At 45.7% G+C, this 12885-nt stretch overlaps 1 protein-coding gene and 1 long non-coding RNA gene across 2 annotated transcripts in view; one reads left to right on the top strand and one right to left on the bottom strand.

Moving 5' to 3' along the window:
• Window positions 1-11462, bottom strand: part of HPSE (heparanase) — a 33206-nt gene extending 21744 nt beyond the window's left edge. Inside the window, exon 1 of the mRNA XM_072810688.1 lies at window positions 11195-11462. Within this exon, the coding sequence (XP_072666789.1) occupies window positions 11195-11427 (233 nt within the window). The 5' untranslated portion in view covers window positions 11428-11462. The remainder of the gene's footprint in view (window positions 1-11194) is intronic.
• Window positions 7206-10788, top strand: LOC140623929 (uncharacterized). Its single transcript, XR_012023451.1, has 3 exons — window positions 7206-7671; window positions 10147-10393; window positions 10581-10788. It is a non-coding gene; the product is annotated as an uncharacterized lncRNA (long non-coding RNA).
• Window positions 11463-12885: the final 1423 nt, after the last annotated feature.

Below are 12885 nucleotides of genomic sequence, written 5' to 3' on the forward strand. Positions count from 1 at the left end.
CCCCAGACTCATACTCACGTTGTCTTTAAAATAAATAATAAATCTTTTTTGAAAACCTGAAAAAAGGTTTATGTTCTCAGAGAAGTTCATAAGTGAGTTAGGAGTCTTTCTCTGCTCCCTAACTCTGGCTTTCAAAGAACACCATCCTTCTAAATTTAAGTCAAATGGATTAGAATTAGATAAGATCCTAATTCCTATCATTAACAACTCTAGTCTGAGCAATTCTAAATGCATATCTCATCAAGTCAAACATGCTCCTGATAGGTGACTAGTATGTGCTCAGAATGGCACCAAATGCTCTAGAATGGAATTAGAATGATTTATAAACCCTTCCCTCAGAAGGATGAAGATGTCATGGATATTTAAGTGAACAAAACTAAGATAACAGAAGACACAGGTAGTAGGAAACTACACATTTCTGAAGTCTCACACATGTGATTCTGGCCACACTACTCTCCAAATTCTCTTAAAACACATAAAACCAATGCTGTGCAGTTCCTTGGAATGGTCCAATTACTTAGCTTACATGTGGGTTCTTTCAAATTGGAAAACATTCCAGGAGGACAAATTAGCAATACCTTCTAACATCCTAGGAATTAGAGACCTGACCTAAAGTATCTAAAATTTTAAGATAGTGCTTAACTATATATATGACTCAGGACGCCTGGGTGGCTCAGTGGTTGAGCCGTCATCTGCCTTTGGCTCAGGGCATGATCCTGGGCTCCTGGGATTGAGTCTCACACCAGGCCCTCTCCTCAGGGAGTCTGCTTCTCCTTCTGCCTATGTCTCTGCCTCTCTCTCTGTGTCTCTCATGAATAAATAAAATCTTTAAAAAATCTCTATATACCACCGTGTAAGATGTTGGAAAGATGTCTTCATTTATGCCTAGGAAAGAGGACTTAAAAGATGGAAATAGACCAAAGATAAATCTCCTGCATTAAAAACTTCAGCAATTCCTCCTTGCCATTTTTGTTTGTTTGTTTGTGACTTGAGAGCTTCTTATTGTACTACCTTGGCATTTTTGCCTTCATGATCCTTTTCTTCCATAAAAAAAAATATTTAAAATTATATTTCATGATGATATTTCTAAAAAGACAAACATGTTAGAGGAGGCTGGGTAGCTCAGTTGGCTAAGTGTCTAACTCTTGGTTTCAGCTCAGGTCACGATCTTGCGGTCATGGGATCGAGCCCCAAGTCAGGCTCTGTGCTTAGCGGGGAGTCTGCTTCAGGTTCTCTCTCCCTCTCCCTCCTGCTCTCTCTCTTTCTCTTTTTAAATAAGTAAATATTAATATTAATTAATTGATATCAACATTAATTAATATTAATAAAATAAAATTAATTTAAATAATTAAATATTAGTATTATTTAATGTTAATTAATTTAATATTATCTATTGAAACATCTTCTTTGACCTAAAGGTTCATTTACTTTGGATCTTACAAGAAGTTGGAATATTTTCATGGTCCCCTAAGTGTGTTACAGGTCCTAGCATGAGGAAATGCAGCACAGAGTGAGGCTTCAAAAACAGTATCAGGCTGGGTTCAGTGCTGGCTGAAACACCCAATGGCACCAAAGAACTCCAGGAAGGATGGCTTCTGCCATGAAATCCTTAACAACTACCAGAAGATAAATGCTAATAACCTTGACTAAGTCAGGATTCAGATGAAAGCCATTTCCACTTTGCTACAAACCCAAACAAAAATAAGCTGTAGGGAAAGGAAGAGAGCACTTTGTTTCATGGGCACAGAGTTTCAGGTTGGGAAGATAAGTCTGGTCTCACCAGACTTCTGTTTTAAAAAAGAATCTCAGGCTGCAGTGTAAATAACTGAATAGAGGGACAAAGACTGTGGTCATGTTAACATAAATAGAAAGTGATGGGGGCGCCTGGGTGGTTAAATGTCTGCTTTTCAGCTCAGGTCATGACCCCAAGGCCCTGGGATGAAGCCCCACATCGGGCTCCCTGCTCAGTGGGGAGCCTGCTTCTCCCCATGTCTCTGCCTCTCTCCCCTCCTCCTTCCCTGTCTCTCATGAATAAATAAAATCTTTTAAATAAATAAAACCCAATGCTATGGCTCCTGCCAAGTAAAGAAAATCACATGTTTCAAAAGTATTGGTATTAAAGACCTTTTTGTTTGTCTCTTTTGTAAGGGAACATTTTCTTGTTTTGATAATACAATATTAATGCCCTCTAACAAAAACCAGATTTTAAACAGCTGCAAAACATGTCATAAAACAAAATTGATCAGAGGTATGCTATTCCTATCATATACAGGAAGAAGGGGGGATATACCACCACCACAGTGACATGGAAATTAAAAAAAAAAACAAAAAAAAAAACCATAAAAGCAGCTGCAGACATTCCACTTCCAGAGCAATTTGTTAGGGGAAAGAAAAGTCTGCAGGTATTATTTTACCTTTGGTGTAAAAATAAGCTGCTTATCTCTGACATGAAAGCAGAGGTGTGCTGGAGCCAGCTTGTACCAGCTCCTATCAGCTGTGAGAGCCAGTTGTCATATTTTGAGAACAAGTTATTAAACTGTTGGCAGTTTGAAATTAGCCACAGTGGGAGTATTTATACCACAGAAATAAAAACAACAACAACAACAACAACAACAACAAAACCCCAAAACCCATAAATCACTTTCCTGTCCTCTCCGAGAGTCAATTGTTAAACATTTCCTAGAACATGGGACATGAATTCAAGCCACTGGTAGGACCATTCAGAAGATAATGTGACGTGAAAGCAGGCCTAAGTCGGAGGTCTGAGGAACATCAAACATTTAAGAAAGCTAGAGAAAGAGGTGAAGAAGTGTTAAAGAGGTGAGGGAACCCCCAGAAACAGAAGCGACATAGACCTGAAAGGATGAGAAAGCATTTCCGTTGTCAACCTTGCCAACTGTTTCCAAGAGATTCCAGTCCTTTGCTAGGGCTGCAGAATCAAAGTACCACAGACTGGTGCCTTACACACAGAAATTTACTCTTTTATGGAGGTTTGGAGGTGGAGGCCAGAAATCTGAAATCCAGGTGTGGGCATGGTCATACTCCCTCTGAAGCTACGGGGGGAAGGATCCGTTTGGGGCTCTCCTCCAGCTTCTGGTGGTTCCCTGCTGCCGTGGGACTCTAGTCTCCACACAGCCTTCTCTCTCTCTCCCTCTCTGGAGGCCTATCTGTCCCCAGATTTCCTCTTTTTGTAAGGACATCAGTCAGAATGGATTAGGGCCCCCTCCATTCCTCTACAACTAGTTCTTAGCTAATTATATCTGGAATGGGACTATTTCTAAACAAGGTTACGTGCTGAGGTATGACTTCACGTGCTGGGTTAAGACTTCAAGTGTATGAATGGTGGGGGAATACACAGAAATTCAACCCATGAGAGACACCAAATAAGACATGGATGGAAAGGTGTTCATTGGATTTTGCAATAAAAGGTCACGGGTGTAGAGGTGCCTGGGTGGCTTAACTGATTAAGCATCTGCCTTTGTGGAACGCCTGGGTGGCTCAGCAGTTGAGTGTCTGCCTTTGGCTCAGGGTGTGATCCCAGGTCTGGGGATCGAGTTCCACATTGGGCTCCCTGCATGGAGCCTGCTTCTCCCTCTGCCTGTGTCTCTGCCTTCTCTCTGTGTCTCTCATGAATAAATAAATAAAATGTTAAAAAAAAAAAAAGCGTCTGTCTTCGGCTCAGGTCATGACCCCCGAGTCCTGGGATCAAGTCCTGAATCTGGCTCCCTGCTCAGTGGGGAGTCTGCTTCTCCCTCTATCCTTCCCCTCATTCATGCACGTGCTCTCTCTCTTTCTCTCTGTCTCAAATAAATAAAATATTTTTATTTAAAAAGAGGTCACTGATGATGTTGGAGAGATTGCTTTTATGACACAGTGATAGGGACTTCGTGAAGGTGGAAAGGACGGAGTGGGCAGTAAGGAAGGCCGCCAAGGGGAGAAGAGAGCAAGGGCAGATCCCCTGGCACATGTGCAGAGTGGGGTTTGAGACAGGATAGCCTTGAGGATGTTTCCACACTGTGAAGAAGGATCCAGTCATGGGGAGAGGTTAAAGACAAGGGAGAGAAGAGATGACTAGGGAGCAAGAGGGGACAGAGAGGAAGAAGCAGTGGCCTGAGGAGAGAGAAGGAAAGAAAGCTACATGTGGCTGTGGTATGTGCACGGGCTTGGTGGCAAGAAGAAAAAGAAGTTCTTATCCAATGACTTCGTTTTCTTTGGGAAATAGAAATGTAGTCATATGCTAAGAGTGTGGAAGTGGAGATGGGATCGGGTTTGAAGGAAGTGGAGAATGAGAGGGGCAGGGAATGAAGAAGTGAGGGGTAGCACCAAGTAAGTCCGGAGACCAAGAATTTCTAGTGCAACCCCATGTGGCTGAGCCATTCCGCTCCACCCTAAAAGCGCATAGCCCAGCTATTCAGTGTGGCCAGCAAGACGGGGAGCAGAGGCAAATACATAAAACAGGCTTATTAATATGCACTATAATTCATAATTAGGTAATATTTTTTGTTCCCAGACTTTACGTCCACTTTATAGATCCCAAAGAAGGAAGCTAAACTGAGCTGGATTTGGGTTTAGCAATAAGAACAACAGGGCCAGAGTGTGGGGATGTCATCCCAAGAACCAATCATGTGGGAAACCAAGAAAAGAAGCCCAAGTGAGCCATGGAAGAAACAGAGACAGAACAAGGCTGTTTGGTGGAGGAGCTTAACAAATGGTTGTGGTGGGGGACACTTGGGTGGCTCAATGGTCAAGTGTCAGCCTTTGGCTCAGGTTGTGATCCGGGGTCCTGGGATTGAGTCCTATATTAGGCTTCCTGCAGGGAGCCTGCTTCTCCCTCTGCCTGAGTCTCTGCCTCTCTCTGTGAATAAATAAATAAAATCTTAACAAAACAAAACAAAACAAAATGGTTGTGGTGGACCCACAGAGTGAAAGGTTAACAGGGTAAGGTATGTAGTCCAAGAACAGGAGATCTTCTTTCTTTTTTCTTTTTTTTTAAATTTATTTATTTATTCACGAGGTACAGAGAGAGAGAGAGAGAGAGAGAGAGAGGCAGAGACACAGGCAGAGGGAGAAGCAGGCTTCATTCAGAAGCCCCATGCGGGACTCGATCCCAGAACTCCAGGATCACAACCTGAGCCAAAGGCAGATGCTCAACTGCTGAGCCACCCGGGCATCCCCAGGAGATTTTCATTTAGGGTTTCGATGTTAAAAGATTCTTAGTGATGAAAAGAGTCAAGGTGTGGCCATGCCATTAGGTGGCTGAAATGGGGTGAAGCAGGGTGTGCAGGTAAGCTGGCTCCCTAAAAATAAGTGCCCTGCTTTTTAGCATTTGCCAATTTCCATGGTGTAAACACTCACCAGGCTGATTTCAAGGTGGCAGTGTCATGTCAATGAATGTGGAATTGGGAAGGGATGCACATCTTTCGTAAGGTGATGCAAGCCAGCTCCAATAGAACATTGAGAAAAGAGGATTATAATGTGTGGATATGAAGTCGTTGAGAGACACTTGATTCAGGAGGACCTGAAGTTATCTAGGATGATGGTGGGACATGAGAGTAGAGAAAAAAAGTGTGAGGTCAACGCTGATTTTTAATCGGTAAGGAGAAGTGAGTGAGAGCAAAGCCCACACGGAGACAGTGAACCTCACACTGGAGTCATGACAGTCATCTCCAGCATGCATTGGGTTCATGCAAATTCAGTAGTTTAGACACTTTGTATAAGTTATTTCACTCAATCCCAAAACAACTCAATGAGATAGGTTATTATCCTCTTTTTACAGACAAGGAACCTGAACAAAAGGAAGCTATTGCTCAAAGTCACAAGCCGGCAGGGGTGTGAACTACATTCATACTGGTGGGTGATCACGTAGAAGTTGTGCTGGTGGATGGGAAAGGTGCTGCAGATTGTGTAATGCGCAGCTTCTACTCCAAAGGGCTACCTCAGGGAGGCAGCCACGTCTGCTTTGGCACTAGGATCTTTAAAGAAGAGCCAAGTTTTAGCCAGGGCAGGAATATTCTGTGAGGAAGACATAGGGTTGCCATGCAAAGGGCTCCAGGGAGCACAATGAAAGGTCTGGGAGGGAAAGGAACAGAGGAGCACGTCATCAGAGAGACAATGCTTCTCCAGGCGTCAGAAAATGTGAGTCTATGGCTTGCAACTGTTCTCCATTCTGTTTCTCTGGCGAGGGTTAAGTCTCTCAGCAACAGCACATAGAGGGCCTGTGGTTATTTGCAATATTGGCTTTCAAAATGTACACTTGACTTTGATCAAAAGCAATTTTGTCCATGAAGATGCAGAGATCAGATTATCGAAAGTCATTATTAATAACTATCTAATGAGTTGGCAAAAAGGAATGGACGTTGTTGAAAAAAATAAGCAAACCCTTATAAAAAGCAAGCACGACTGCACGATTACTGCTGTTGCTGTTCAGCACTGCTATGTCTGCTCTGGAGTAGTTGGGGTCTCTAGCACTGACCCGATGCTCCTTTTTTTTTTTTTTTACCTTGTATTACAGAACTGTGTGTGTGTGTGTGTGTGTGTGTGTGCGTGTGTGCGTGTATGTGTATGTGTCTTGTTTGAAGTGTGGACTTCACTGCCCAGAAGGTAACCATTAGCCACATGTGGCTGGGACTTGAAATGTGGCTAGTGTGAATTGAGATATATTATGGGTATGAAATATACACCAGATTTTGAAGATGTAGTTTGAAAAAGAATGTAAAATATCTCATTAATAGTTTTATATTGATTACATGTTGACATGCTAATACTTTGATATTTTGTGTTAAATAAAATATATTTTTAAAATTAACTTCACTTTTTAAACTTTTTTTTTGATATAGAGAGTGAGTATGAGCAGAGGATAGGGGGCAGAGGGAGACGGAGAGATAAAAATCTTAATTAAGCAGGCTCCGCGCCCAGTGGGGAGCCCAACATGGGGCCCCATCTCAAGTCCCTGCCTGAGCCAAAATGAAGAGAGCTTTGGGGTAAAAACCCAGTAGTGCAATTGCTGGGTATAGGGTAGCTCTATTTTGAACTCTTTGAGGAACCTGGGAAATGAACAAAGGTTGCGACATGAAATGAAAAGACAAAGGTTGTGTAAGGGGCAGTGTGGGCGGGGGGTTGGGGTTACTGGGTGATGGGCACTGAGGAGGGCACTTGATGGGATGGGCCCTGGGTGTTATAGTATATGTTGGCAAATCGAACTTCAATTAAAAAAATGAAGAGAGCTTAACTGACTGAGCCACTCGGGTTTTACCTTTTTTTTTTTTTTAACATGGCTACTAGAAAATTGTAAGTTGCATATGTAGTTTGCTTATGAAGCTCACATTGTATTTATTTCTACTGAGCAGTGGTCTTGACACTCCCATCTGTGAGGACAAGTGCCTTTTTAGAGCTCTGCACATTGTCAGGCTTAGAAAGTTTTTGATTGGGTTGTTGATTAGTTACCTTTGGGAAGAAGGCAAACTGAAAAGATGCTCCTTGCCAATTCTAGAGTGTTCTATCACTGGCATTTTAAGTTCTGTGTACTCTATGTTCTCTAATTGCAAATATGAAAAAAGAAAAACCACATCTGTTTGCCATCATGGGAAACCAGAACCATGCCATCGGATTCAATTCACTTGGGCCTCTATTGAAGCGCCTCAGAAGACTGGACCCTGATTCTCCTACTCTCAGGTCAGTGCTTCTTTTCATTACATCAATCTTCTCGATTTGTTTCTGGACAATCTTTTTCCTCTATACCCTACTCTACTGCCTTTAAAAAATATAAACTGCTTTTAAGAAACAAAACAGATGAACATAGAGGAAGGGAAGGAAAACTAAAACAAGATGAAAATAGAGAGGGAGGCAAACTGTTAGAGATGCTGACCTGTAGGAAACTAACTGAGGGTTGCTGGAGAGGCAGCAGGTGGGGGACGGGGTAACCGGGTGATGGGCATTCAGGAGGGCTCGTGATATACTGAGCACTGGATGTTATATGCAACTGATGAATCACTGAATTCTACCCTCGAAACTAATAATGCACTATATGTTAACTGAATTAAATTTAAATAATTAAAATATAAATATATACATATACATGTACACATACACAATACACATATATACACACATATGCTGCAGACTTTACTTTTGTGCACTCTTGCCCCTGCAATTAGTATCTGGGCTCAGCCTCTGCTCCTTCATGAACAGCTGATTGACTAGGGGTCATTTCTTGAGTCTCCCTAAACTTCAATCCCTTTATTTCTTAAAAATGGAGATACAGGGCACCTGGGTGGCTCAGTGCTTGAGCATCTGCCTTTGGCTCAGGTCCTGGGATCGCGTCCTGCATCAGGCTCCCTGCTTTTTTCTCTGCCTGTGTTTCTGCCTCTCTTTGTGTGTCTCTCATGAATAAATAAATAAAACCTCTTTTAAAAATGGAGATAATAATAGTCCTGTCCTCATAGTCTTGTAGTGAGGACCAAATGGATCAATACCTGGAAGATGCTACAAACAGGGCCTGACAAGCCAAAGGCTCACTTAGTACCAGCTATTTCTATTAGCCTCTTCTTTTTCTCCCTCTCCTTCAGCTTTTATCTGCTCAGCTCTTGCCACCTGTGCCTGAGCATCTTCACTTTTGAGGAACTGTACAAGAATAACACCCACCTCACAGGTATTAAGCTTAGTGTTGCCATCTGAGATGGCCAGGTCACTTGGGGCACAGCGCTAACCATCCTGGAGAGATGGACTCTCAGACCCTAATTCAGAAGCTAGGTCTTAGCAGACAGTGAGAGGGAGCTCCTATTGGAGCTTCAGTCTTGTAAGTGGCAGCTGGGAATAGTATGAAGTGGTTGCAGATGCCCCTGCTGAGCAGGCCTTAAAGACAGCCTCTGCCCAGGGAGTGGACTGGAGTGGGTGGGAGCCAGCCCTGGAGAAAAGCCCATATGAACACTGAGTTTTGTAAATCAAAGAAATAATTTTATCTATTGCATACTACACTCTTGGTTTTCATTATCATCCTCCAGCCTTTAACCAAGAGGTGGGGACCAGCCAGGCAGAAAGAGTGCTATGGGAAATGAAGAGACAAAGGTATCACCCTTGCTGAATTGCAGACCAGAAGTTCTGTGTGTGTTGGGGGCAAGGAGATGAGGATGGTGCTAGTCAATTGGTTAGCTTGACTGCAGGGCATCAGGCCTGGATCCCAAAAGTTGTGCTGTAGGGTTTTTTTTTTTTTTTTTTAAGTTTCTTCCTGAAACTATTTTTTACTTATTACTTATTTATTTTTAGAAAATTTTATTTATTTATTCATGAGAGACACAGAGAGAGGCAGAGACATAGGCAGAAGGAGAAGCAGGCTCCCTGCAGGGAGCCTGCTGTGGACTCGATCCCAGGACTCTGGGATCACACCCTAAGCCAAAGGCAAACGCTCAACCACTGAGCCAACCAGGCGCCCCACTGTAGATTTTCTTCTTTTGGATCTGTTTCTCCAGGAAATATCCCCAGATGCCCTTTCTTGGGGAAGGGTGGGATGCACAGTAGCTGCAGTGGCAGAAGAGGACCTGAGTTCTCACATTTTACTAAGTGGTTCAGTTAGTGCTTCTGTGTTCAGCAAGGCACCTCACATCTTCTCTTCCCCTCTCAGCCTCCCACCCCACCTCTGAAGTAAGGCCTGGGGTCCTCAGATATGGAGCCCATAGTTCAGCGTTTCTCCAGAATAAACTTTCTGTCTCCCACCCACCTGCTATGTGGTATCAGCTTTCTATCCCCAAGAGGAAAGGGCAAAAAAGTGGGGATTCCTCTCCACCAGGAAATTCTCCCTCTCCCGCCACAGGGAAAGATGGAGGTTAACTATGATCAAAAGAAACACTTAGACTACTGGTGAATGGTTGGCAAATATCCTTATTTTCCAGGAAGAAGCAATGAGTTTAAATTTTAAACACTTTGTGTCAAACACTGTGCTACCTACTTATTTACTACCATGAAATCCTCATAATGGTCCTACAAAAAGGCTTTAGAAGTTCTATTCTACAGGTACAGGAATCGAGGCTTGGAGTTGCCAAGCAACCTGTACCAACCAAGCCACCCATCTTCGGTAGAAGTTGGGAATGAAGCCAATGTGGTCTGACTGCCAGTCTCTTCACCATTAGGCTATTAACCTGCTTTTCTTTACAGAATAAATGATCAAAATTAGCAATGGCAGCTGAAAGCATGGGCACAGGCAGGACAGCATCTAGGTGTTTGGGAATGAGAAGATTCCCAGCTGTTTGGACTGGTTGAGGTGTGGCCCTCCCTGGAGACTCTCATGACCTAGATGAGTGGCCTAGATGACCTGGGACTGTCCCTGAAGTTCCCTGTCCTGGGATCAGCCTGCATTCATGGGGCAAAAGCCAGCGAACAAGCACCAGTTTGTCTCTCTCAGGTAAGAAAAAAAAAAAATTACGGCTGATTTTGCAGCGGTAAAATATCTTCTGGAAAAAATAATCTTTTTATTAAGACTCCGTAAGTCACTGCAATAGTTTCCTATCTCTCACTTATTTAATATTTAGATTAAAAAATAGTATAATACTGGAAATCTCTACCTTGTGCCTAAAACTACTCCTTAAAAGTTTATTCTAGGGACACCTGGGTGGCTCAGCGGTTGAGCATCTGCCTTTGGCTCAGGTCGTGATCCCGGGGTCCTGGGATCGAGTCCTGCATTGCGCTCCCTGCAGAGAGCCTGCTTCTCCCTCTGCCTGTGTCTGTCTCTGGGAGTAAATAAATAAAATCTTTAAAAAAATACAAGTTTATTCTAAAATACATAAAAGTATAGTTTATACGCACACACTTATTTTCCTTTGAGACCTTTTCCATCTGACTTTTTAACTTTTTTTTTTTTAAACCTTCCTAACAGTTTAAGAGAGGGGAGCCTGGTCCACAGTCTTACCTGTCCTACACTGTGCTGCAGACTCGAGGGCTCACAGCCTCCAGGTGCACTTGCCTGGGTGCCCTCCTCCAGGCGGGTTTCTGGGGCAGGTGGGAAGTTTCTTTTCCAAATTTCCCCGGGATATTGGCCCTTAGTTGGCGCTCAGGCAACACTTGCTGAATGAACGGAGGCGGGAAAGGGCGGTCTGGGGGGCAGCTGCCTCGGAGGGCGAAGGGGGCGGCGAAGCAGGGGGGGAGAGAGGCAGGGACAGAGGGAGAGACGGCTCCGGGCGTGGATGTCCGGAAGGCCGGCGCTTACCCCAGGATGGTGAGGAACCGCGGGTCGGTGGCCAGGCTGGCGTCGATGGTGAAGGACAGGAACGCGGGGCTCACCTGGTGCACCGGCCGCTCGGTGGAGAAGTCCAGCTCCGCGGGGTCCTCGGCCTGCACGGGGCCCGCCAGGGCGCCCGGGGAGAAGGGGCCGAGCGGCCCCAGGAGCAGCAGCAGCAGCGGCGGCGGCGGCGGCAGCCGGGCCTTGCAGCGCAGCAGCATCGCGGCCACCTGGCCCGCCCGCCCGGAGCCGCCCGCCGCGGGAGCCCGGAGCTCGCGCGCTGCCCCCGCCCCGCCGCCGCGCGCTTTTCTCCCCGCGCCTCACCCCTCCCACTGCGGCCCGGCCGCCCTCCCCGCCCTTCCCGCCCCTCCCCCGCCCGCTCGCACTTCCTTGCACGCTTTCCCCGCGGGACCGGTCACACCCACTTACGAAATCCCCCGCGCGCACTCGAAGGGTGCGGACCTGGCGCGGAGCCGAGCGCCCGGGCATCCCGACCCGGGGCACCTTTCCCGCCGGGGCCTCGTCCAGGTGGCGCCAGCTCCTCTGAGCCCGACGGAAGCTTCCAGCTGGGCATTCATTGCTGCCCATCCCGCCTCGCCTGGCCCAGAAACACTTGCCTGTGCCTTGACTGACCGCGTGTCCTCTGACCGCAGAGCTGCTTCCGAGGCGGCTCACCTTCCCCCGAGGAGGCGGATCGGCCTTCAAAACTCCCTACCGACTTACCCTGCAAACAGCACTTGCTGGAGTCTTCAAGTATCAGGTGTCCAGCGCCTGAAACTCAAGCCTGAGCTCGGGGCGTGACTGTCTCTCGAATTGGGAGCTTTGGCCAAATTTCCCCTCTGCAAATTCATCTTTAGCTGTTGGGCAAACTCCTTCAATTTTCCCTTGATGCCTTCCATGGGTATGTAACTGTGACCAGCAGGACGCACTCAGGGCTTACTCTATGCCTGATGCCCTAAGAGATGCTTTACTTGCATTCCCTCTCATTTGCACGTCTCTGCCAAGTGTGTATTGTGCGCGGTTTACACATGAGGACCCAGGCTCTAAGACACTGATATGTGCAAGTGTCTCAGTTGGGATGTGAAGACAGTTACACAACCCCGGGCAGATGGCAGCCTGTCTCAGCTGAAATACAACTTCCTCAAAGAAGCTGCGCCTGAAACGCCAGGCAGCTGAAAATCCCCATGACACACTCTCACTGCATCCTGAACTGGCTAGAACTTGCACGTTTGCTGGTATTGTGACTGTTGCTCCCATGTTGACCTCGTCTGCTAGATTTAAACTCCATGAAAGCAGAGGTGGGCTTCATCTTGTCTAGTGCACTCACTAAAGCTCATGGCATCGTGCTTGGCACCTACTGACCATCCAATAAATATTTGTTCAGTGAACAAATGACACCAGAACCCTTAGAATTTTCTACTGAGGGCGCCCCTGGGTGGTTCAGCGGTTGGGTGCCTGCCTTCGGCCTAGGGCGTGATCCTGGAGTCCCGGGGTCGAGTCCCACATTGGGCTCCCTGCATGGAGCCTGCTTCTCCCTCTGCCTGTGTCTCTGCATCTCTCTCTCTCACACACACACACTTTCTCTCTGTCTCTCTCTGTGTCTCTGTGTCTCTCATGAATAAATAAATAAAATATTTAAAAAAGAATCTTCTACTGAGATTGCACCACCTATAAAGCAA

This window comes from Canis lupus, chromosome 33 (genome assembly GCF_048164855.1).
Source record: "Canis lupus baileyi chromosome 33, mCanLup2.hap1, whole genome shotgun sequence".
Taxonomy (NCBI): Eukaryota; Metazoa; Chordata; class Mammalia; order Carnivora; family Canidae; genus Canis; species Canis lupus.